This window comes from Staurois parvus, unplaced genomic scaffold, assembly GCF_062004578.1.
Source record: "Staurois parvus isolate SC_StPar_1 unplaced genomic scaffold, SC_StPar_1.0 ptg002485l, whole genome shotgun sequence".
Lineage (NCBI taxonomy): Eukaryota > Metazoa > Chordata > Amphibia > Anura > Ranidae > Staurois > Staurois parvus.
Window position 1 is genome coordinate 91,486 of NW_028320281.1, and position 27,397 is coordinate 118,882.

The 27,397-nt window shown below is 46.6% G+C and overlaps 1 protein-coding gene across 1 annotated transcript in view; it reads right to left on the reverse strand.

Moving 5' to 3' along the window:
- The window catches only part of LOC149430736 (parathyroid hormone/parathyroid hormone-related peptide receptor-like), a 73,751-nt gene extending 50,594 nt beyond the window's left edge, over positions 1–23,157 (reverse strand). The window contains exons 1-2 of the mRNA XM_089666039.1: positions 22,974–23,157; positions 20,251–20,404 (exon numbers count right to left, since the gene is read on the reverse strand). Of these exons, the coding sequence (XP_089522165.1) occupies positions 20,251–20,404; positions 22,974–23,129 (310 nt within the window). The 5' untranslated portion in view covers positions 23,130–23,157. The remainder of the gene's footprint in view (positions 1–20,250; positions 20,405–22,973) is intronic.
- Between the last annotated feature and the right edge of the window lie 4,240 nt (positions 23,158–27,397).

Sequence of the window (27,397 nt, forward strand, 5' to 3'; positions counted from 1 at the left end):
CCCTTCCTGCCCACCGGACACTTCTACCCCCTTCCTGCCTACCGGGCACTTCTACCCCCTTCCTGCCTACAGGACACTTCTACCCCCTTCCTGCCTACCGGGCACTTCTACCCCCTTCCTGCCTACCGGACACTTCTACCCCCTTCCTGCCTACCGGACACTTCTACCCCCTTCCTGCCTGCCGGGCACTTCTACCCCCTTCCTGCCTGCCGGGCACTTCTACCCCCTTCCTGCCCACCGGGCACTTCTACCCCCTTCCTGCCCGCCGGGCACTTCTACCCCCTTCCTGCCCGCCGGGCACTTCTACCCCCTTCCTGCCTACAGGACACTTCTACCCCCTTCCTGCCTACAGGACACTTCTACCCCCTTCCTGCCTACCGGGCACTTCTACCCCCTTCCTGCCCATCGGGCACTTCTACCCCCTTCCTTACCAGGCCAATTTTCAGCTTTCAGCGCTGCCGCACTTTGATTGACAATTGCGCGGTCATGCAACATTGTACCCATATGACATTTTGATCATTTTTTTCTCACAAATAGAGCTTTCTTTTGGTGGTATTTAATCGCCACTGGGCGCTTTACTTTTTGCGCTATAAATAAAAAAAGTGCAAAAAATTTGAAAAAAAAAAAAGGTCTCTTTGTTTCTATTATAAAATTTTTCAAACAGGTATTTTTTCTCCTTCACTGATGTGCGTTGATGAGGCAGCACTGATGGGCACTGATAGGCGGCACTGATGGGCACTGATAGGGAGCACTAAAGGGCACTGATAGGCAGTACTAATGAGGTGGCACGGATAGGCGGCACTAATATGCAGCACTGATAGGCGGCACTGATAAGTGACACTGATGATGGGTACTGAGAGACGACACTGACTGGCATCACTGCTGGGCACTGACTGGTGGCACTGACTGGCACAACCCCTGGGCACTGACTGGTGGCACTGACTGGCAGCACTGCTGGGCTGCACTGGTGGGTGGCACTGGTGGGCAGCACTGGTGGGCACAGGTGGGTGGGCACAGGTGGGTGGCACTTCTGGGCACAGGTAGGTGGCACTTCTGGGCACAGGTAGGTGGCACTGCAGAGTGGCACAGGTGGGTGGCACTGCAGAGTGGCACAGGTGGGGGAACTGCTGGGCACAGGTGGGTGATCTGCTGGGCACAGGTGGGCGGAGCTAGTGGGCGCACTGCTGGGCACAGGTGGGCGGAACTTGCGGGTGGCACTGCTGGGCACCGATCATCAGTGACCCTGATGATCGGTGCCGATCCCCACTCTGACAACTGCCCGGTTCTCGGCAGTACTTTCCTCACGATCTGACAGAGTGAGGAAAGTGCAGCCGAGAACCGGCACTTGCATTTCCCTCTGATCAGCGTGTCATTGGACACCGCTGATCACGTGGTAAAAGGCCGCTGTGATTGGCCTTTTACCACATCACGTGATCAGCTGTGTCCGTAGGACACAGCGATCACGGAGATCGCCGAGTGCGCGCCCCCTGGGGAGCGCAGGAGAGCGCGTTCTGGGAGGACGTCATATGACGTCCACCCAGAACTGGCCTGGCCGCAGTTTAGCCGTCATTCAGCTATCTGCGGTCGGCAGGTAGTTAATACAGGCAGATTATAATAAACTGCACATATATATATATAGAAATAGAATAATATGGTAAAAATTGATAAAAATGCATAATATATCTCAAAATTATAAATATACACAATATATATATATATATAGGAATATAAGCGTCACCTGGCATTAATATATAATTTATTTATTGAGAATCGGACCTGAAAAAAAACGATTATTGTAAAAAACCCCAATCTTCATGAGTACTTATCTTAAACCCCCATGTAATTCTTATACAGGTGACCATATAAAAATATATATATACATAAATATATATAAAAAAATAAAAATATATATAAATATGTAAAAACATAAGAAACAACATCACATGCATGAAATATATATGCAATTATAATGCTGGTGTGAACATACAAATAATGTGGCCGAAGGATGGCAACGCAATGAACACTCAGCATACACTAAAATGTGGTAAAATCAATGACAATTAACTGGTGTCTAATAAACAATTAAGATCCAAATCCGTGTTTAATCCTTGTGGGGCAAATGTTTTGAGCAACAAAATCCATTTGGTTTCTATCTTTGGGACTGCCCTGCGTTTATGTGTTCCTCTCCAATGTCTTTGAATCATGTCAATACCTATAAATTTCAGGGAGTGTGGATTATTGTTATGCGTTTGGCGAAAATGCATGGAGAGTGAGTGTTCTCTGAATCCCTTTTTTATATTTTTTAAGTGCTCCCGTAGTCTGTCCCTAAGTCTTCTAGTCGTTCTACCGACTGGGTTTGGTGGTGGCCAGGAGAACGGTACTTGCCTGACTGCATTGTGCCAAGTGTAAAGTTTGGTGGAGGAGGGATAATGGTGGGGGGTTGTTTTTCAGGGGTTGGGCTTGGCCCCCTAGTTCCAGTGAAGGGAACTCTTAAGGTGACATTTAGGACAATGTCATGCACCCAACTTTGCGGGAGGAGTTTGGGGATGGCCCCTTCCTGTTCCAACATGACTGCCCACCAGTGCACAAAGCAAGGTCCATAAAGACATGGAGGAGCCAGTTTGGGGTGGAGGAACTTGACTGTCCTGCACAGAGTCCTGACCTCAACCCCATAGAACACCTTTGGGATGAATTAGAGCGGAGACTGCGAGCCAGGCCCCCTCCCCCGACATCAGTGCCTGACCTGACAAATGTGCTTCTGGAAGAATGGTCCAACCTTCCCATAGACACCCTCCTAAACCTTGTGGACGGCCTTCCCAGAAGAGTCGAAGCTGTTATAGCTGCAAAGGGCGGGGCCAACTCAATATTGAACCCTACGGACTAAGACTGGGGGGCCATTAAAGGTCATGTGTGTGGAAAGGGCGGGGCCAACTCAATATTGAACCCTACGGACTAAGACTGGGGGGCCATTAAAGGTCATGGGCGTGGAAAGGGCGGAGCCAACTCAAAATTAAAGCCTACGGACTAAGGGTGGGATGCCATTAAAGGTCATGTGTGTGGAAAGGGCGGGGCCGACTCAATATTGAACCCTACGGACTAAGGGTGGGAGGCCATTAAAGGTCATGTGCGTGGAAAGGGCGGGGTTAACTCAAAATTAAAGCCTACGGACTAAGGGTGGGATGCCATTAAAGGTCATGTGTGTGGAAAGGGCGGGGCCAACTCAATATTGAATCCTACGGACGAAGACTGGGAGGCCATTAAAGGTCATGTGCGTGGAAAGGGCGGGGCCAACTCAATATTGAATCCTACGGACTAAGACTGGGAGGCCATTAAAGGTCATGTGCGTGGAAAGGGCGGGGCCAACTCAATATTGAATCCTATGGACTAAGACTGGGAGGCCATTAAAGGTCATGTGCGTGGAAAGGGCGGGGCCAACTCAATATTGAACCCTACGGACTAAGACTGGGAGGCCATTAAAGGTCATGTGCGTGGAAAGGGCGGGGCCAACTCAATATTGAATCCTACGGACTAAGACTGGGAGGCCATAAAAGGTCATGTGTGTGGAAAGGGCGGGGCCAACTCAATATTGAATCCTATGGACTAAGACTGGGAGGCCATTAAAGGTCATGTGCGTGGAAAGGGCGGGGCCAACTCAATATTGAATCCTATGGACTAAGACTGGGAGGCCATTAAAGGTCATGTGCGTGGAAAGGGTGGGGCCAACTCAATATTGAATCCTACGGACTAAGACTGGGAGGCCATAAAAGGTCATGTGCGTGGAAAGGGCGGGGCCAACTCAATATTGAATCCTTGGGGCAATATTTTGTAAGTGAAAGTGACAAACATAAAAAATATAAATAAGATAAAGTAAAAAGAGTGCTTTTGAAGGTACAGAGGATGGGCCTTGCAGTCTGGTTCGCTTTCACACAGTGGGGTCCCAACCCCATAGTGCTACTCTAAGCCCCCCTGGACACCACTCCTAGCAGGGCCAGAGTTGCTGGGGTGGGCCGTGCCTCCCCAGACTATAGCTGTTCCCCCACATTGCTGAAAGTGCATACACTGATCCATGAGCTAGTCTGATGCAAACAGTTGAGGAGGCACTCTGATGGTGACAGCCGATGTAAGGGACACTCTGATGGGGACATTTGATGTAAAGGGGGACTCTGTTGGGGACCCTGATATAAGGGGACACTCTGATGGGAACCTGATGTAAAGGGAGACTCTGGTGGGGACCCTGATGTAAGGGGGCACTGTGATGGGGACACCAAATGTAAGGGGACACTCTGACGGGGACATCTGATGTATGGGGACACTCTGATGGGGACCTGATGTAAAGGGGACACTCTGATGGGAACCTGATGTAAAGGGGACACTCTGATGGGAACCTGATGTAAAGGGGGCACGCTGATGGGGACACCGGATGTAAGGGGACACTTTGATGGAAACCTGATGTAAAGGGGGCTTTGGATATCTTTTATATAATTTTCCATCTTTATAAAGTTCCATTACCTTGTTACGCAGGTCTTTTGGCAGTTCTTTTCTGCTCCCCATGGCTCAGTATCTAGCCTGCTCAGTGCATCCACATGAAAGCTAACAAACTCACTGACTATTTATGCACTGATTGTGACTTTAAAGGGGCTGGAGACTTCTGATCCGGGGGAGTGGAGACTTCTGATCCGGGGGGTGGAGACTTCTGATCCGGGGGGTGGAGACTTCTGATCCGGGGGGTGGAGACTTCTGATCCGGGGGGTGGAGATGTCTGATCTGGGGGCGTGGAGACTGATCCAGGGGGGTGGAGACTTTTGATCCAGGGTAGTGGAGACTTCTGATCCGGGGGGTGGAGACTTCTGATCCCGGGAGTGGAGATGTCTGATCTGGGGGGTGGAGATGTCTGATCTGGGGGCGTGGAGACTTCTGATCTGGGGGGGGTGAAGACTTCTGATCTGGGGGGGTGGAGACTTCTGATCTGGGGGGGTGGAGACTTCTGATCGGGGGGGTGGAGACGTCTGATCCGGGGGGGTGGAGACTTCTAATCCGGGGGGGTGGAGACTTCTGATACGGGGGGTGGAGACTTCTGATCCAGGGGGTGGAGACTTCTGATCCGGGGGGTGGAGACTTCTGATCCGGGGGGCGTGGAGACTTCTGATCCGGGGGGGTGGAGACTTCTGATCTGGGGGGTGGAGACTTCTGATCTGGGGTGTGGAGACGTCTGATCTGGGGGGTGAAGACTTCTGATCTGAGGGGGTGGAGACTTCTGATCTGGGGGGTGGAGACTTCTGATCTGGGGGGTGGAGACTTCTGATCTGGGGGTGGAGACTTCTGATCTGGGCTATTTGGGGGATTTGGGAGCCAAGCAACGATGTGATCATTAATGGCTTCATATGATTATGGGACGATCGGTCAGATTTCCCCATTTCTGACCACCTACTGAGCGCACAAATGTGCCGGGAGACATGAAAATTATTTCAAGGGTTCCTCCGTCTTTAAAAACCTGAGGAAGGCTGATGTGTTGGTGAATACGCCTCCTGATGGGAGCAGGGGGTTCGGGATTCAGCGGTTGGTGAGATTTTATTGAATCCTACGACTCATTTTCAGTAAATACGCCCACCGGGGCCACGCGCCAATGTTACCAGCGGTGATTGAAGTCTATTGGCTGTGGCCCCGGGTTCTCCTTGAAGAAGCACAAATTGGAGTTACACCTTCTTATCGATAACTCCCTGTCCCCCATTCCAGTGACACCCGAGACGAAACAGCTCAACAGAATCAACGCGGAACAATCGGACAGCAGCAAAGATGGACACAACAGGATCTATCGTTACATTGTTACTTGTCTGTCCAACATGGGAGAAAATACACGTAGTACTGCCTCACGTTGCTGGGTCCTAGCTATGATGGTGGACTGGGTGACCCCCCCCGCCTAGCTATGAAGTTGGACTGGGTGACCCCCCCGCCTAGCTATGCAGTTGGACTGGGTGACGGGGACCCCTCCCCCCTGCAACCTTCGACATCATAGCTAGGAAGAGGTGGCTGCTTCGTAAAGGCCGCTTGTCCTGGCTCTTTGCTGAGACAAGCAGCAGCAAGAAGAATGCAGAGGGAACTTCCCGAACCAATGCAGTGCTTTTGCCACTGCTGGTCTTCAGAGATAAGGGGCCCATAAAGTGTATCCATCCTAGATATGTTTTCGGATGACTGCTGGGGAAGGGAGGCCAATCCAACCCCATAGCTAGGAAGGCTACAGATGCTTCATAGAGGTCACTTCTCTTGGCTCTTTCCTGAGACAACCAGCAGCAAGAGGAATGCAGATGGAAAGGAGGTGCATCAACTTCCCGACCCACTGCCTTCTTCTTCCCACTGCTGGTCATGAAAGACTAGGGACCTATGAAGTGTCAGTATCCATCCTAGCTATGTTTATGTTTTCGGATGACTGCTGGGAAGAGGGAGCCAATCAAACCTCATGGCTAGAAGGGATGCAGATGCTTTATGAAGGCCGCTGGTCTTGGCTCTTTCCAAGACAAGCAGCGGCAAGAGGAATGCAGAGGGAAAGGAGGTGCATCAACTTCCCAACCCATTGCATTCTTCTTCCCGCTGCTGGTCTTGAAAGAGAAGAGGTCTATGAAGTGTCTCTATCCATCCTAGCTATGTTTATGTTTTCGGAAGCTGTTGGTGAGAGGGATCCAGTCCAACCTCATGGCTAGAAAGGCTACAGATGCTTCATAAAGGCCGCTTCTCTTGGCTCTTTCCTGAGACAAGCAGCAGCAAGAGGAATGGAGAAGGAAAGGAGGTGCATCAACTTCCCAACCCACTGCAGTCCTTTCGTCACTGCTGGTCTTGAGAGACAAGGGGCCTATGAAGTGTCTGTATCCATCCTAGCTGTTTTCGGATGACTGCTGGGAAGAGGGAGCCAATCCAACCCCATAGCTAGGAAGGCTACAGATGCTTCATAAAGGTCGCTTCTCTTGGCTCTTTCCTGAGACAACCAGCGTCAAGAGGAATGCAGAAGGAAAGGAGGTGCATCAACTTCCCAACCCACAGTATTCTTCTTCCCACTGCTGGTCTTGAGAGACAAGAGGCCCATGAGGTGTCCGTATCCATCCTAGCTATGTTTTCGGATGACTGCTGGGAAGAGGGAGCCAATCCAAACTCATGGCTAGAAAGGATGCAGATGCTTTATGAAGGCCACTGGTCTTGGCTCTTCCCTGAGACATGAAGTGGCAAGAGGAATGTAGAAGGAAAGGAGGTGCATCAACTTCCCGACACACTGCAGTCCTTTCGTCACTGCTGGTCTTGAGAGACAAGGGGCCTATGAAGTGTCTGTATCCATCCTAGCTATATTTTCGGATGACTGCTGGGAAGAGGGAGCCCAATTCAAACTCAAGGCTAGAAAGGATGCAGATGCTTCATAAGGACCACTTGTCCCTCAAGACTGGAGAAGGCAAGCGGAAAGGGTTGGGATGGCCGGCTGACTCACCCCCCTCTGCACTCTTCTTGCCTCTACTTGTGCTAAGAAGGTGCTTGGAGTCAACACAATCGGCCATGATGAAGCGGCTGTCTCCTTCCGGCCTTTGTTATTGGACAGCCGCAGGTGGGACAGCAGGGTCACCCAGTCCAACCCCATAGCTAGGCTTTGGAAGCACCAAGCAACATGGGGCAAAGAACTACTCAGGCTTTGTCCCATTGAGGACAGAATTCTTCTTTCATTTTTTCAGATGACTTATGATTGTAACGCAGAACAAAGCTGCTGGGGGGGAAGGGAGGCTAATCCAACCTCATAGATAGAAAGGATGCAGATGCTTCATAAGGACCACTTGTCCCTCAAGACTGGAGAAGGCAAGAGGAAAGGGTTGGGATGGCCGGCTAACTCACCCCCCTCTGCATTCCTCTTGCCTCTACTTGTGTTAAGAAGGTGCTTGGAGTCAACACAAGCGGCCATGATGAAGCGGCTGTCTCCTTCCGGCCTTTGTTATCGGACAGCCGCCGGTGGGACAGCAGGGTCGCCCAGTCCAACCCCATAGCTAGGCTTTGGAAGCACCAAGCAACATGGGGCAAAGAACTACTCAGGCTTTGTCCCATTGAGGACAGAATTCTTCTTCTGGGAGGCCAGTCCGACCCCATAGCTAGAAAGGATGCAGATGCTTCATAACGGCCACAAGTCTCTCAAGACAGGCGAAGGCGGTAGGAATGAAACAGGATGGGAGGCTGACCCATTCCCTCTCCCTCTCCCTTCCTCTTGCTGCCACTTGTCTTAGGTGCTCAGAGGCAACACGAGCGGCCGTAATGAAGTGGCTGTCTCCTTCCTAGCTATGTTATTGGACAGCTATGGAGGGGGGGGGTCATGGGGTCATGCCAGTACTGGAGTCAACACATCGACTAGCAATACCTGCAGAACGAAGAGGCAATATAGTTACCCTGTCTTGAATGATGGCCACCATACTGCTCCCCAGCCACTGCAAACTTGACCCATTGACTTGACCCATTTTCCACGTCGCACACGGTGGTTCCTCCCACCATCTCCTATGTCAATTTGCTGCACTTTTGCTGCAGAACGATCGCATCACATCGACATACGATCTGGAGTCACTTGATATTATGCACTCAATCACATTTATTAGACGGTCCGCAGTAGTCACATGTGAAAGCATAGGCAGCACCTTTAGCAGCCATGTCCCTCTAACCCAGGGGTGGGCAACTGTGGCCCTCCAGCTGTTGTAGAACTACAAGTCCCATGAGGCATTGCAAAACTGACAGTTACAAGCATGACTCTCAAAGGCAGAGGCATGATGGGACTTGTAGTTCACCAACAGCTGGAGGGCCACAGTTGCCCACCCCTGCTCTAACCATCTCTCCTTCCACCCAGGGTCATTAGTGCTCCCTGTAGTCACCTCCTCTTTAGGTACAGCTCTGCTGGGACCCTCCAGGAAAGCAGCCTCACTCAGGGAACTCTTGGCCTGGTCCTCATATGGGACAGAAAGTCTACAGCCAGTTCCTGCTGGGTGCAGGTCTACTCCTCCCAGCCTATCCATGCACTGGTTACATCTGTGGGTTGTTTAGCTCCCATGCCCCAAGTGCACTATGGCCCCTCCCCACTTGGCTTACATATGGGCCCTGACTCACCATGTCATCATTGAGGGCGGGCTCTACCGAGAAGGGGCCTAGCACCTGGTGACACCTTCACAGACACTATTCTGGTACGGAGCCACCTAGCGGCAAAGTCGCCAACTGCACCTGCCTACACGTCCACCACTCTTTCATCTGAGATAACAATTGCGTCTATCAGACCGAACGACGTAACGCGCCCCCGGCAGGGACATCCCCCTCCATATCTTCTCCCGAAGGCTCCGCTGGTGGTGCCGGCTTTTAGCATCCACATTGTATGCGCTGTGCAAGTTTGAGTGACACACACAGTGTGTACAATGCAGGTTCTACAAGCCAGAGACATCGCCCAAATTTCCATCATCAAGGGTGACCCAAAAGAAGCACAAACAAAGGAAAGGGGCGCTAGCGCTGGAAAAACTCTTCTTCCAACATGGCGTCGGCTCAATGGAGATGGCCACCATTCCAAATGGAGCGCGTGAAGTGCGATCCGTTACCCGCCCAACGATTCCGTGAAATTGATGGCCGTACTGAGCCGAGTCATCGGGTCGCCAAACTTAAAAGGTTAGTTCGTCTTTAGTGGCTTTTGCCGAAAACGTCCCCAAGCATGGCGGCGTCCTCAGCCCATTAACACCAAATTCAGTGCTACGAAGGAATGCCGACTCGTTTCGTTGCCTTTTCCCCTCCAGCCTGGAGAGAGCAGCACATGCCAAGCGTTGGGAGGGCGTGTGATTGGGGGCTACCAGGTGCCCAAGATGGAGGAAAGGAACACAGAAACCCAAGAGGGTGGCACCATTGTTGTTTGGTGAATTGGTAGCAACAAATGATACGTAGAAGACAGGGGAAAGGGGGCAATACTCAACAGTCGCAAACAATATGGCGCCGAGCCTCGATACCACCAGAACTCGGGTACAAAGGCTCTCCAGACGTGAGCCAACACTTGGATGGGGCTTGTGTTACCGGAGCCCAGGGGCAGACTGACCATTCCGGCACTTGGGCGCTGCCTGAGGGCCCGGGGTCAGTAGGGGGCCCCATGAGATGCCCCTGGTACCTTTCATTGGCTTTTTTGGGTGTGGTCTGAATGTGGGCGAGGACATAGGGGCCCCGTGATCCCCTATTGCCTGGGGGCCCCATAAGTCTGCCTCTGCCGGAGCCACAACTGAGCGAAGGAGGTGGCTGTTAGGCAGAGTAGCAGTGCAGTCACACTTGGTAGACCAGTAGAATTGCTGCCCCAACTAAAGCAGTGGTCCCCAAACTGTGGCCTGGGGGGCTGGATATGGCCATTTGCTTGCCTTTATCTGACTTTTGGGGCACTATTCCTCCCACTGACACCAATGATTGGGCACTATTCCTCCCACTGACACCAATGATTGGGCACTATTCCTCCCACTGACATCAATGATGGGGCACTATTCCTCCCACTGACACCAATGATGGGGCACTATTCCTCCCACTGACACCAATGATTGGGCACTATTCCTCCCACTGACATCAATGATGGGGCACTATTCCTCCCACTGACACCAATGATGGGGCACTATTCCTCCCACTGACACCAATGATTGGGCACTATTCCTCCCACTGACACCAATGACGGGGCACTATTCCCCCCACTGACACCAATGATGGAGCATTATTCCTCCCACTGACACCAATGATGGGGCACTATTCCTCCCACTGATACCAATGATGGCGCACTATTTCCCCCACTGACACCAATGACTGGGCACTATTCCTTTCACTGACACCAATGATTGGGCACTATTCCTCCCACTGACACCAATGATTGGGCACTATTCCTCACACTGACACCAATGATCGGGGCACTATTCCTCACACTGACACCAATGATGGGGCACTATTCCTCCCACTGACACGAATGATGGGACACTATTCCTCCCACTGACACCAATGATGGGACACTATTCCTCCCACTGACACCGATAATGGGACACTATTCCTCCCACTGACACCAACAACGGGGCGCTATTCCTCCCACTGACACCAATGATGGGGCGCTATTCCTCCCACTGACACCAATGATGGGGCGCTATTCCTCCCACTGACACCAATGATGGGGCGCTATTCCTCCCACTGACACCAATGATCGGGCACTATTCCTCCCACTGACACCAATGATGGGGCACTATTCCTCCCACTAACACCAACGATGGGACACTATTCCTCCCGCTGACACCAATGATGGGGCATTATTCATCCCACTGACACCAATGATGGGGCACTATTCCTCCCACTGACACCAATGATGGGGCACTATTCCTCCCATTGACACCAATGATGGGGCACTATTCCTCCCACTGACACCAATGATGGGGCACTATTCCTCCCACTGACACCAATGATGGGGCACTATTCCCCCCACTGACACCAATGATGGGGCACTATTCTTCCCACTGACACCAATGATGGGGCACTATTCCTCCCACTGACACCAATGATGGGACACTATTCCTCCCACTGACACCAATGATGGGGCACTATTCCTCCCATTGACACCAATGATGGGGCACTATTCTTCCCACTGACACCAATGATGGGGCACTATTCCTCCCACTGACACCAATGATGGGGCACTAGTCCTCCCACTGACACCAAATTTTGAATACATAATGAAGTGTCGAGTCTGTGTGTCAGAAGGTCTTCTGAATATGTAGAATTGGGTGCCAAACCACAAGTCCCTGCCCCGCTTCCTCTCCTGCTAGAACAGGGACCCATCTGCTTGAGGCTGTATCCCTCTTCCACCTCGCACTCAATCCATGCCAGGGGCCCCCTCCCGACATTTCCCGGCCATTATATACCCGAAGGAAGGAATGTCCACACAAAGATTGGGCTTTTATTGATGGAAACTGGAAGATGTCACACCACACCGACATACCATCCGGGCACTGTCAATCACATTTAGTGGACGGCCCGCAGTGGTCACATGTGAAAGCATCATGTAGGATGTTTCGTAAGCCATTTTTCCTTGAACAGTCCCTCTCCACCCGGGGTCATTAGTGCTCACTGAGATGGGATCTCTGCAGTCACCTCCTCCATGGGTACACCTCTCCCGGGACCCTTCAAGGGGATAGCCACACCCCAGCTATTACATTTTTCTCTTTTTTTTTATATTTAACTTTATCGCTATGATGAGGGGGTGAACAAGCCCCCCTTGGGATAGCTTTGAGCAGGTGACAGGTACTCTTTATGGAGACATCAAGCATCAAGTGTCTCCCCTGCCTTCCAAGGCAGCTAGCCCAGCACAGATTGTGCCTAATTAGCTGGCTGTGACACCCAGGGAATGAGGGCCCTGAAACTGGAAGTGATAACAGAATGGGCCAATCAGAGAACAGAACATGGCAACCAATGAAACGCTCCCCCTCTGCACCCCCTTAGTCCTATGTGTCGCCCCCTTCAGCACCAATGGCGGCGTGCCGTCTTCTGTAATGGTTGTCTACGAGGCCCCCGAATTCCTGCCGGTGGTAGAGCCGCCCATTCATCTCAGCAACATGCCTCCAGGTCATGCAAAGTCTTTGGTGGTCTTCCATGAAACGTATGTTGAAGGTCTACCCAGAGAGTCTCCATGATATTGAGGTCAAGAGGCTGTGATGGTCACTCCAGAACAGGGGTGGACTGACAATTTCTGGGGCCCCCAGGCAATAGGGGATCATGGGGCACCTGTGTCCTTGCCCACACTCAAACAACACCCCAAAAAGCCTATGAAAGGTACCAGGGGCATCCCATGGGGCCCCCTACTGACCCCCGGCCCTCAAGCAGTGCCCGAGTTCCCAAATGGTCAGTCTGCCCCTGCTGCAGAACCTTCACCTTTATCTGCTGCAACCACTGGAGGGTCAACTTGGCCTTCTGCTTTGGGTCATTGTTGTGTTGGAAAGTCCAAGAGCGTCCCATGGGCAGAAGAACGCAAATTGTCTGCCAGGATTTTTGGATAACATTCTGCATTCATCTTGCCATCAATGTTCACAAGATTCCCTGTGCCCTTAGAGCTCACCCCCCCAAAATAAAATCAGTGAGCCACCACCATGCTTCACAGTAGAGATGGTATTCTTGTAGAGGCCTTGTTGACCCCTCTCCAAACAGAGCGTCCCATGAGCAGCTTTTGTGCAGAAAACCGCAAATTGTCTGCTAGTATTATCTGATAACATCCTGCATTCATCTTGCCATCAATGTTCACAAGATTCCCCGTGCCCTTAGAGCTCACCCCCCAAAACATCAGTGAGCCACCACCATGCTTCACAGTAGGGATAGACCTAGTTGACCCCTCTCCAAGCAAAGCGCTTAGGGCTGTGACCGTGAAGCTTTATTTTGGTCTCCTCGCTCCAGATTACAGTGTGCCAGAAGCTGTGAGGCCAGTCAAGGTGTTGTCGGCCATATTGTAACCGGGCATTGGCGCAGTAAAGGCTTCTTTCTGGCAACTCGACCATGCAGCTCACTTTTGTTCAAGCATCATCCTATTGTGCTCCTCAAAACAACCACAATGTCTTTTCCTGTCTTTTTTCTCCTGAGGTCACCTGTGGGGATTTCTCTTTGTATCCCGAACAATTCTTCTGGCCGTTGTGGCGGCCATCTCTCTTGGTCTACCTGAGCTTGGCTCGGTATCAAGAGATCCCCAAAATTTTCCACTTCCTAACAAGTGATTGAACAGCACTGACCGGCAGATTCAAGACTTTGGATATCTTTGTATGTCCTTTTCTATCTTTATAAGGTTCCACTACCTTGTTACGCAGGTCTTTTTGACAGTTCTTTTCTGCTCCCCATGGCTCAGTATCTAGCCTGCTCAGTGCATCCACGTGAGAGGTAACAAACTCACTGACTATTTGTACACTGACACTGATTGCACAAGGTGACACACACAGGTTACCATGGCAAGGTCCATTTCCAATATCTGTGGCCTTTTAAATTGGCTAGATACTGAGCAAAGGGGAGCAGAAAAGAACTGTCAAAAGTCCTGTGTAACAAGGTCATGGAATTTTATAGAGATGGAAAAGGATATAAAAAGATATCCAAAGCCTTGAATATGCCAATCAGTACAGTATTTTCTGATAACATGCTGCATTGGGGCTATTTTTGCGGCATTGGTGCAGTAAAGACTTCTTTACCACGCAGCTCATTTCCTACCTGACCTTGGCTCGGTATCGAGCAATCCTTGAATTTTCCACTTCCTAATAAGTGATTGAACAGCACTGACTGGCAGATTCAAGGCTTTGGACATCTTTGTATGTCCTTTTCCATCTTTATAAAGGTTCAACTACCTTGTTACGCAGGTCTTTTGACAGTGCTTTTCTGTTCCCCATGGCTCAGTATCTTGCCTGCTCAGTGCCTCCATGTGAGAGCAATGTAAGAAGTCACAGATGAGGGAAATGACCCTTTAATTGCCATTGTACCCTGTGCCTGTCACCTTGTGTGTCTGTACCAAGGTCAAACATTCCGGGGGGGTGGAGGCTTCTGATCTGGGGGGGGTGGAGACTTCTGATCGGGGGAGGTGGAGACTTCTGATCCATGGGGTGGAGACTTCTGATCCAGGGGGATGGAGACTTCTGATCCGGGACAACCCTTCCAAGTTCATCCCTCGTTGTCACACAAGTGAAGAGCCTCCTGACAACCATTCCAAGTTCATCCTTTGGTGTCACACAAGTGAAGAGCCTCCTGACATCCCTTCCAAGTTCATCATTTGGTGTCACACAAGTGAAGAGCTTCCTGACATCCCTTCCAAGTTCATCCCTCGGTGTCACACAAGTGAAGAGCCTCCTGACAACCCTTCCAAGTTCATCCCTCGGTGTCACACAAGTGAGGAGCCTCCTGGCAACCATTCCAAGTTCATCCTTCGGTGTCACACAAGTGAAGAGCTTCCTGACATCCCTTCCAAGTTCATCCCTCGGTGTCACACAAGTGAAGAGCCTCCTGACATCCCTTCCAAGTTCATCCCTCGGTGTCACAAAAGTGAAGAGCCTCCCGACAACCATTCCAAGTTCATCCTTCGGTGTCACACAAGTGAAGAGCCTCCCGACAACCATTCCAAGTTTATCTTACGGTGTCACACATGTGAAGAGCTTCCTGACATCCCTTCCAAGTTCATCCCTCGGTGTCACACAAGTGAAGAGCTTCCTGACATCCCTTCCAAGTTCATCCCTCGGTGTCACACAAGTGAAGAGCCTCCTGACAACCATTCCAAGTTCATCCTACGGTGTCACATAAGTGAAGAGCCTCCTGACAATCTTTCCAAGTTCATCCTTCGGTGTCACAAAAGTGAAAAGCCTCCTGAGAATCCTTCCAAGTTCATCCTTCGGTGTCACACAAGTGAAGAGCCTTCTGACATCCCTTCCAAGTTCATCCCTCTGTGTCACACAAGTGAAGAGCCTCCTGACAACGCTTCCAAGTTCATCCTTTGGTGTCACATAAGTGAAGAGCCTCCTGACAATCCTTCCAAGTTCATCCTTCAGTGTCACACAAGTGAAGAGCTTCCTGACAACCCTTTCCAAGTTCATCCTTCGGTGTCACACAAGTGAAGAGCCTCCTGACAACCCTTCCAAGTTCATCCTTCGGTGTCACACAAGTGAAGAGCCTCCTGACAATCCTTGCAAGTTCATCCTTTGGTGTCACATAATTGAAGAGCCTCCTGACAACCCTTCCAAGTTCATCCTTTGGTCTCACATATGTGAAGAGCCTCCTGACAACCCTTCCACGTTCATCCCTCGGTGTCACACAAGTGAAGAGCTTCCCGACAACCCTTTCCAAGTTCATCCTTCGGTGTCACACAAGTGAAGATCCTCCTGAGAACCCTTCCAAGTTCATCACTCGGTGTCACACAAGTGAAGATCCTCCTGAGAACCCTTAAAAGTTCATCCCTCGGTGTCACACAAATGAACAGCCTCCTGACAACCCTTCCAAGTTCATCCTTCGGTGTCACACAAGTGAACAGCCTCCTGACAACCCTTCCAAGTTCACCCCTCGGTGTCACACAAGTGAAGAGCCTCCTGACAACCCTTCCAAGTTCATCCTTCGGTGTCACACAAGTGAGGAACCTCCTGACAACCCTTCCAAGCTCATCCCTCGGTGTCACACAAGTGAAGAGCCTTCTGGCAACCCTTCCAAGTTCATCCCTCGGTGTCACACAAGTGAAGACCTTCCCGACAACCCTTCCAAGTTCATTCTTCGGTGTCACACAAGTGAAGAGCTTCCTGACATCCCTTCCAAGTTCATCCCTCGGTGTCACACAAGTGAAGAGCCTCCTGACATCCCTTCCAAGTTCATCCCTCGGTGTCACAAAAGTGAAGAGCCTCCCGACAACCCTTCCAAGTTCATCCCTCGGTGTCACACAAGTGAAGAGCCTCCCGACAACCATTCCAAGTTCATCTTTTGGTGTCACACAAGTGAAGAGCTTCCTGACATCCCTTCCAAGTTCATCCCTCGGTGTCACACAAGTGAAGAGCTTCCTGACATCCCTTCCAAGTTCATCCCTCGGTGTCACACAAGTGAAGAGCCTCCTGACAACCATTCCAAGTTCATCCTACGGTGTCACATAAGTGAAGAGCCTCCTGACAATCTTTCCAAGTTCATCCTTCGGTGTCACAAAAGTGAAAAGCCTCCTGAGAATCCTTCCAAGTTCATCCTTCGGTGTCACACAAGTGAAGAGCCTTCTGACATCCCTTCCAAGTTCATCCCTCTGTGTCACACAAGTGAAGAGCCTCCTGACAACGCTTCCAAGTTCATCCTTTGGTGTCACATAAGTGAAGAGCCTCCTGACAATCCTTCCAAGTTCATCCTTCAGTGTCACACAAGTGAAGAGCTTCCTGACAACCCTTTCCAAGTTCATCCTTCGGTGTCACACAAGTGAAGAGCCTCCTGACAACCCTTCCAAGTTCATCCTTTGGTCTCACATAAGTGAAGAGCCTCCTGACAACCCTTCCAAGTTCATCCTTCGGTGTCACACAAGTGAAAAGCCTCCTGACAATCCTTGCAAGTTCATCCTTTGGTGTCACATAATTGAAGAGCCTCCTGACAACCCTTCCAAGTTCATCCTTTGGTCTCACATAAGTGAAGAGCCTCCTGACAACCCTTCCACGTTCATCCCTCGGTGTCACACAAGTGAAGAGCTTCCCGACAACCCTTTCCAAGTTCATCCTTCGGTGTCACACAAGTGAAGATCCTCCTGAGAACCCTTCCAAGTTCATCCCTCGGTGTCACACAAGTGAAGATCCTCCTGAGAACCCTTCCAAGTTCATCCCTCGGTGTCACACAAATGAACAGCCTCCTGACAACCCTTCCAAGTTCATCCTTCGGTGTCACACAAGTGAACAGCCTCCTGACAACCCTTCCAAGTTCACCCCTCGGTGTCACACAAGTGAAGAGCCTCCTGACAACCCTTCCAAGTTCATCCTTCGGTGTCACACAAGTGAGGAACCTCCTGACAACCCTTCCAAGTTCATCCCTCGGTGTCACACAAGTGAAGAGCCTTCTGGCAACCCTTCCAAGTTCATCCCTCGGTGTCACACAAGTGAAGAGCCTCCCGACAACCCTTCCAAGTTCATTCTTCGGTGTCACACAAGTGAAGAGCTTCCTGACATCCCTTCCAAGTTCAGCCCTCGGTGTCACACAAGTGAGGAGCCTCCTGACAACCCTTCCAAGTTCATCCTTTGGTGTCACACAAGTGAAGAGCCTCCTGACAACCCTTCCAAGTTCATCCTACGGTGTCACACAAGTGAAGAGCCTCCTGACAACCCTTCCAAGCAGAGAAATCGCCTGTAATGGGGGAGCGATGATCTGTATTGTGAAGCCATCAGAGCCGGCGGCCATGGCGCCGTAATGACATCGCGTTCGTCACAAACCAAGACAGGCGACACCTTCCCGAGCGCCAATCACACGTCCACCCGTCAGGGCTAACAAGCCCTCCGTTCCCGGCCGGCGTCCGGCTTCCCCGTATTCAACTCATCAGGAGCAGCCAAACAAGATTGGCACGCGTCGGTACGAGACCGGCCTTGTCACGCGTCAACTGCGTGTATTACAAAGCTGACAACGTCTGACCCGCTTTCCCCGCCGGTAGCCTATCACCGATCTGAAAATTGCGATTTTTTGTTTTTATCTGGACATCTCATTATCACATATCTACAGGGGAAAAATAAATCCAAACGACGCCACATCCGCCGCAGTGATCGACCCAGACGGTGTTTTATCATTTGCAGAGCGACCGGTATAGATACATTGGCGCAAGATATCCGGCACTGAGAAGAACCATGGCTGATAGGTAAAGACGGAACGCGTCTGGGGGGAGCAGAAATATCTAACAGTGGAATGTTCGGTGTAACAATGGAATGTTCGGTGTAACACTGAGAGACAGAATACAACAACAAATTCAGCAGAAATGTGTCTAACAAATGATGACGGATCTGCATGTTCATGAGGGAAAGAAGGATTTGATCCCCTTCACAAAACATGACTTAGTACTTGGTGGCCAATCCCTTGTTGGCAATCACAGAGGTCAGACGTTTTCCTGGAGTTGGCCCCCAGGTTCACACACATCTCAGGAGGGATTTTGGCCCACTCCTCTTGGCAGATCCTCTCCAAGTCATTAAGGTTTGGTGGCTGACATTTGGCAACTCGAACTTTCAGCTCCTCCACAGATTTTCCATCGGATGAAGGTGTGGAGACTGGCTAGGCCACTCCAGGACCTTAATGTGCTTCTTCTTGAGCCGCTCCTTTGTTGCCTTGGCCGTGTGTTTTGGGTCCTTGTCATGCTGGAACACCCATCCACCACCCATTTTCAATGCCCTGGCTGAGGGAAGAAGGTTCTCACCCAAGATTTGAGGGTACATTGCCCCGTCCATCGTCCCTTTGATGCGGTGCAGTTGTCCTGTCCCCTTAGCAGAAAAACACCCCCAAAGCAGAATGTTTCCACCACCATGTTTCAAAGTTGGGATGGTGTTCTTGGGGTCATAGGCAGCATTCCTCCTCCTCCAAACACGGTGAGTTGAGTTGATGCCAAAGCTGGATTTTGGTCTCATCTGACCACAACACTTTCCACCAGTCCTCCTCTGCATCATTCAGATGTTCAGTGGCAGACTTCAGACGGGCCTGGACATGGGCTTTCTTGAGCAGAGGGACCTTGCGGGCACTGCAGGATTTCAGTCCTTGTCGGCGTAGTGCCCCATCATTGGTGTCAGTGGTAAGAATAGCGCCCCATCATTGGTGTCAGTGGGAGGAATAGTGCCCCATCATTGGTGTCAGGGGGAGGAATAGTGCCCCATCATTGGTGTCAGGGGGAGGAATAGTGCCCCATCATTGGTGTCAGTGGGAGGAATAGTGCCCCATCATTGGTGTCAGTGGGAGGAATAGTGCCCCATCATTGGTGTCAGCGGGAGGAATAGTTCCCCATCATTGGTGTCAGCGGGAGGAATAGTGCCCCATCATTGGTGTCAGTGGGGGGAATAGTGCCCCATCATTGGTGTCAGTGGGGGGAATAGTGCCCCATCATTGGTGTCAGTGGGAGGAATAGTGCCCCATCATTGGTGTCAGTGGGAGGAATAGTGCCCCATCATTGGAGTCAGTGGGAGGAATAGTGCCCCATCATTGGTGTCAGTGGGAGGAATAGTGCCCCATCATTGGTGTCAGTGGGAGGAATAGTGCCCCATCATTGGTGTCAGTGGGAGGAATAGTGCCCCATCATTGGTGTCAGTGGGAGGAATGGTTCTTTATTGTTGATAATAGCAGCAGCATTAGTGTCTCATATTAGTGGGAGGAACGGGGTCCCGATGGCCAGATAAAGGTAGGCAAAGGGCCACATCTGGCCCTCGGGCCGCAGTTTGGAGCCCACTAGTCTATACTGAAACAAGACAATCCCAGCAGGTGCCCCCTCCCCTCCAGCACACAGAAGGTGATTGATAGCCTCAACCATGCATGTTTCCCTACGAGAAGGGGGGGGGGGTGTCCATTCCTTCCACTCAGGTCTCAAATTACATTCAGTTCTGTGCAATACACTGCACAGTTTGAGACATCAAATTCTGCACTTTGAATGGATGTAGAGAAGAGAGGGCTACAGATAAACAGGTACAACTACATATACTACACACAGTATATATATATATACACACAACCAGAAGACCTACCTTTCTACCCCAAACCTTCCCTTCAAAGAAAATAGGAACTCACCCCAGCCGAAAAGTGTGAATCCCCAGAGATACTTCTTATCAGAGAAAAAAGCCATAAATATGAGGCAATGCAGGTAGAGTCCCTCCACGAGGATCCAGTAGTAGTTTGTGGCCAGGAAGTATAGGAAGAACGTAACGGCCACCTTACATCCCACCTGCAGGAGAAGAACGAAGGAGCCATTATTATGGAGCGGAGAAAACCCACTTCAGAAAGTACGATTTTACAAACAAAAAAGGTAGTTGATGCACAGAACAGACTTCCAGCAGAGGTGGGAGGTAAGTGGACTAGACGTGTTCAGGGCAAACATGGATCTGTGCTCGAAAAAAAGAAAGAAAAGTCCTACATCCAGGGATGAAGGAATCTGTAAAAAGCCTAAAGAGGGACAAATGAATAATTCACCCGTTCTCCAAATATGTGCATCACTATTGGACCAGAGGTTTGGGAAACCCGACCATCACACCTATATGAGCTCTTTGGAACTTCCATTCCAAAACCATGGCCATCAATATGGTGTTTCCTCCGATTCCAAAACCCATGGACCTTCTCCCATTCCAAACTCATGGATCTTCTCCCATTCCAAACCCATGGATCTTCTCCCATTCCAAAACCATGGCCATCAATATGGAGTTTCCTCCAATTCCAAAACCCATGGATCTTCTCCCATTCCAAAACCATGGCCATCAATATGGAGTTTCCTCTAATTCCAAAACCCATGGATCTTCTCCCATTCCAAAACCATGGCCATCAATATGGAGTTTCCTCCAATTCCAAAACCCATGGATCTTCTCCCATTCCAAAACCATGACCATTAATATGGAGTTTCCTCCTATTCCAAAACCCATGGATCTTCTCCCATTCCAAAACCATGGCCATTAATATGGAGTTTTCTCCTATTCCAAAACCCATGGATCTTCTCCCATTCCAAAACCATGACCATTAATATGGAGTTTTCTCCTATTCCAAAACCCATGGATCTTCTCCCATTCCAAAACCATGGCCATTAATATGGAGTTTCCTCCTATTCCAAACCCATAGACCTTCTCCCATTCCAAACCCATGGATCTTCTCCCATTCCAAAACCATGGCCATTAATATGGAGTTTCCTCCAATTCCAAACCCATAGACCTTCTCCCATTCCAAAACCCATGGATCTTCTCCCATTCCCAAACCATGGCCATTAATATGGGGTTGCTCCCTATTCCAAAACCATGGATCTTCTCCCATTCCAAAACCATGGATCTTCTCCCATTCCAAACCCATGGATCTTCTCCCATTCCAAAACCATGGCCATCAATATGGAGTTTCCTCCAATTCCAAAACCCATGGATCTTCTCCCCATTCTAAACCCATGGATCTTCTCCCATTCCAAAACCATGGATCTTCTCCCATTCCAAACCCATGGATCTTCTCCCATTCCAAAACCATGGCCATCAATATGGAGTTTCCTCCAATTCCAAAACCTATGGATCTTCTCCCATTCCAAAACCATGGCCATCAATATGGAGTTTCCTCCAATTCCAAAACCCATGGATCTTCTCCCATTCCAAAGCCATGGATCTTTTCCCATTCCAAAGCCATGGATCTTCTCCCATTCCAAAACCATGGCCATTAATATGGAGTTTCCTCCTATTCCAAACCCATAGACCTTCTCCCATTCCAAACCCATGGATCTTCTCCCATTCCAAAACCCATGGATCTTCTCCCATTCCCAAACCATGGCCATTAATATGGGGTTGCTCCCTATTCCAAAACCATGGATCTTCTCCCATTCCAAACCCATGGATCTCCTCCCACTCCAAAACCATGGATCTCCTCCCACTCCAAAACCATGGCCATTAATATGGAGTTTCCTCCCATTCCAAAACCATGACTTTTAATATGGAGTCTCCCCCTATTCCAAAACCCATGGATCTTCTCCCATTCCAAAACCATGGCTATTATAATATGGAGTCTCCCCCAATTCCAAAACCCATGGATCTTCTCCCATTCCAAAACTATGGCCATTAAAATGGAGTTGCTCCCATTACATATTTATAATAATGGTATATTATATTTTTTTATTATTATGATTATTATTTAATTTCATTATATGGAAAAATGCATATATTTAATTAATTATATGAAGTTATTTATTATTATTATTATTATTAATAATAATAATAATAATTTAATTATATAGAAAATAATATATATTTATTTAATGATATAAAGTTATTTATTTATATATTTATAATAACGATGTTATATATTATATTAGAATATATTCTATTTTTTTTCTATTATTATGATGATTGGTTACATTATTATTATTTAATCTCAATATATAGAAAAAATATATTTATGTACTGATATCAAGCTATTTATATATTTATAATAATGATGTTATATATTATATTAGAATATATTATAATTTTTTGCATTATTACGATTATTATTATTAGATTTCATTATACAGAAAAAATTATATATTTAATGATATCCAGTTATTTATATATTTATAATATTATATATTAAAATTTTCTTGCCTAAAAGAATATCATTATATCATTTCACTACATAGAAAAAATTAACTATATGTATAATAATGATAGCAAGTATATATGTAATATATATATTATATAAAAAGATTAAAAATCAGGACTTCATTTTTTTTTTTTTATCGGGAAAAGAAAAGCCTGGAAAGAAACGATCGTTTTGGTGCCTATATAGACCACATCACTCACAAACTGCGACTTGTCCACCGGAGGAGCGTGGGTGATCGATTTCAAGTCTTCTTCAGAGAAGCGTTCCATCTCCTCCAGAACGTACCCGGAATACAGGACGGCGTCTTTCACGAAGATGCTGATGGCTCTCAGCATGAAGGACACAAAGAGGTGCATGTGGATATAATTTCTGGTGCAATGCAATCTCCTGCATAAAAAAAAAAAAACAAAAAAAAAACGAAAAAACCCCCCCCCAAAATTTAAATATTTTTTAAAATATATAGAAAACCTGCGCCAAAGAAATAGACAATAAATTAAAATAAATGCTGCTGTTCAGAAATTGAGTAAAGTGATACAGTGCAAATAAAACAAATAATAAAAATTAGAAAAATGATATATTAAAGTCCAACAAAAGTCTCAAATTAAAGTCCAATGTCCCAAAAATTTGTGAAAAAAATATTAAATATTTTTCTTACCTTTCTTCAAATCATACTTTTATAATATGTTAAAAGAAAGACATCTACGGAGCACATTTTTTTTTTTTTATTATTTTATAGTCTAGGAAGGGTCTCTGGCCAATGTTCTGATGACACCACATCCCCAGAATTAATAGATAAAAACAACAGAAAAATGGGTGCTATGTATTACAACAAACAAATGTTTCATAAAAAAAAAAAATCACAAAGAATAGACTTTGGATTTTATAGTCATTATCTATGCTTGAACCCTAGTCTTTACCCATATGGAAGAAAAATATATTTCCAATATATTTAGAAAAACAAAAAAAATATATATTTCCAATATATTGGCCTATATGAATATATTTTACCATGTATTCCAAAAATGTAAATTAAAATATATTTGCCAAAAGGCATATATTTAAAAATATATTTTTAATATATTTAGAAAAAAAATTATACATGCGACATATATTTACAATATGTTGGCCTACACAAATATATTTTAACATGTATTCCAAAAACGTAAATTAAAATATATTTGCCAAAAGGCATATATTTAAAAATATATTTTTAATATATTTAGAAAAAAAATTATACATGCGACATATATTTACAATATGTTGGCCTACACAAATATATTTTAACATGTATTCCAAAAACGTATATTAAAATATATTTTCCAAAAGGCATATATTTATAAATATATATTTTTTAAAATATATTTTCCAGATATTTTTGAACATCTAAAAAAATGCATTTAAACATAGATTTTTAAATATACTTGTAAATGCATTCCAAATGACACTTTGAAATATATTTCAGCGAGTGTTCTGAATATATTTTTAATAATGTATTCACAAATATATTGAAATATATTTTTGAAATATATTGAATACGGCCAAAATTGTAGTATTTGAAATATATGTCAATATATTTGGGAAGAATATATTAAGAGTGTATTTTTAAAATAATGTATATTTCAAATATATTTTTCTTCCATGTGGGTAAATAAGAGCATGAAAACACGTTAGAAATGCATGGACAGTAAATAGAAATGTAAAAAGGATTCAGTCTTAAATATGTCGGTGGTATAACAGTCCCATCCAGGGGACAACCCAATCCTCAAATATAGGACCGCCACAATGATTGGTGCACCCACCACCCCGTGCCACACGGAAGAAAAATATATTTGAAATGCTACAACTTTGGCCGTATTCAATATATTTCAAATATATATTTTTAAAAATATATTTTTCTTAAATATATTCTTCAGATTTTTTTCTGTTAACATATAAAAAAGTCATTTTAACATATATTTGTAAATGCATTCCAAAAATGGAGATTTGTATTTTTAAAGACATACAGTATATTTGAAATTTATTTTTAAAAATATATTTAATATATTTTGTAATTAAAAAAACACATTTCAGCATACAGTGTATATAGTGTATAAAATAACATTTTTAATTTTTTTTTTAATTTATTTAAACACATTTCAACATACAGTATATATATATATATATATATATATATATATATATATACATACTGTATGTTGAAATATGTTTAAATAAATAAAAATTTATATTTATATTTATCTATATATTTTTTACATTTATATATTTTTAAATATATTAAATATGGCCAAAAATGTAGCATTTCAAATATATGTCAATATATTTGGGAAGAATATTTTTAAAATATATTTCAAATATATATTTCTTCCACATGGGATGCCACAGGATGCCAAAAGGTTACATAGTGTGATAACCCCATCCATAGGTGAAAATAAAATCATATATTTTGTAATATAAACACATTTCAACATAATATATATATATATATATATATATATATAAATATACTGCATGTTGAAATGTGTTTAAATGAAAAAAAAAAAATAAATAAATATATATATAAATAATAATATTAAAAATGTAGCATTTCAGATATATGTCCATATATTTAGGAAGAATATTTTTAAAATATATTTCAAATATATTTTTCTTCCATATGGGATGCCACAGGATGCCAAACGGCTACATAGTGTGATAACCCCATCCATAGGTGAAAATAAAATCATATATTTTGTAATATAAACACATTTCAACATACTATATATATATATATATATATATATGTATATAAATATACTGCATGTTGAAATGTGTTTAAATGAAAAAAATAAAATAAAATAAATATATATATAAATAATAATATATATATAAATTATATATATATATATATATATATATATATATATATATATATATATATATATATATATAATTTATTTGTTTATATATTTTGTAAATATATTGAATATGGCTAAAAATGTAGCATTTCAGATATATGTCCATATATTTAGGAAGAATATTTTTAAAATATATTTCAAATATATTTTTCTTCCATATGGGATGCCACAGGATGCCAAGAGGTTACATAGTGTGATAACCCCATCCATAGGTGACAATAAAATAAATCCTCGACGCGTTTCGTAGGGTGCTCTGCTTCTTCAGGAGGATATTTGAACTGCAGGTGACTGTAATTCCTTATGCTTTGCTACTGATGAGTGTGTGTTCCCCGGGTCCAGGGGAGCCAGGGTGTCACGGTCAGGGGTCAGACTTGGAGACCAGTAGCTATAGCAGAGAGGCTCCCACCAACTGGCTGGATACATGCAGCAGCAGGTCTCCCTGGTGGATGAAGTGGGCTCACCCAAGGTGTGGGGTCTAAGCACTAACCGGTATTCACCAGAGCTCCTGATGGTGGCGATAGGTTTTTGTGTTAGTACCAGGTCATGGTCCTCAGGATTGCCCAACCAGGAGGTGAGTAAGCCAGGGTCCAGTAGCAGATATAGCAGAAGCGTGGTCAGTAAACAAGCCAAAGGGCATTAACAAATGGTCGCAGGTTGGGACCAAGCAGAAGTGTAGTTGAGGAACAAGCCAAAGTAGCTATAGCAGTAGAGAGACTCCCACCAACTGGTTGGACAAGTGCAGCTGCAGTCCACAATGGCGGATCACGCAGGCTCACCCAATGGTGGAGACGAGTTTTGCTGCATGTTAGTACCAGGTCACGGTCCTCAGTATTGCCCAACCAGGAGGTGAGTAAGCCTGGACCCAGTAGCAGATATAGCAGAAGCATAGTCGAGGAACAAGCCAAAGGACGAGTTTTGCTGTGTGTTAGTACCAGGTCATGGTCCTCAGGATTGCCCAACCAGGAGGTGAGCAAGCTTGGACCCAGTAGCAGATATAGCAGAAGCATAGTTGAGGAACAAGCCAAAGGTCGGTAACAAATGGTCGCAGGTTGGGACCAAGCAGAAGAATAGTCGAGGAACAGGCCAAAGTAGCTATAGCAGTAGAAAGACTCCCACCAACTGTTTGGATGCAGGCTCACCCAATGGTGGAGACGAGTTTTGCTGCATGTTAGTACTAGGTCATGGTCCTCAGGATTGCCCCACCAGGAAGTGAGCAAGCCTGGGTGTAGTAGCAGATATAGCAGAAGCATAGTTGAGGAACAAGCCAAAGGATGAGTTTTGCAGCATGGTAGTACCAGGTCATGGTCCTCAGGACTGCCCCACCAGGAGGTGAGCAAGCCAGGGTCCATTAGGAGATATAGCAGAAGTGTAGTCAGCAAACAAGCCAAAGGTCGGTAACAAATGGTCGCAGGTTGGGACCAAGCAGAAGCATAGTTGAGGAACAAGCCAAAGTAGCTATAGCAGTAGAGAGACTCCCACCAACTGGTTGGATAAGTGCAGCAGCAGGTCACAATGGCGGATCACGCAGGCTCACGCAATGGTGGAGACGAGTTTTGCTGCATGTTAGTACCAGGTCACGGTCCTCAGGATTGCCCCACCAGGAGGTGAACAAGCCTGGGTCCAGTAGCAGATATAGCAGAAGCGTAGTCGAGGAACAAGCCAAAGGTTGGTAACAAATGGTCGCAGGTTGGGACCAAGCAGAAGTATAGTTGAGGAAAAAGCCAAAGTTT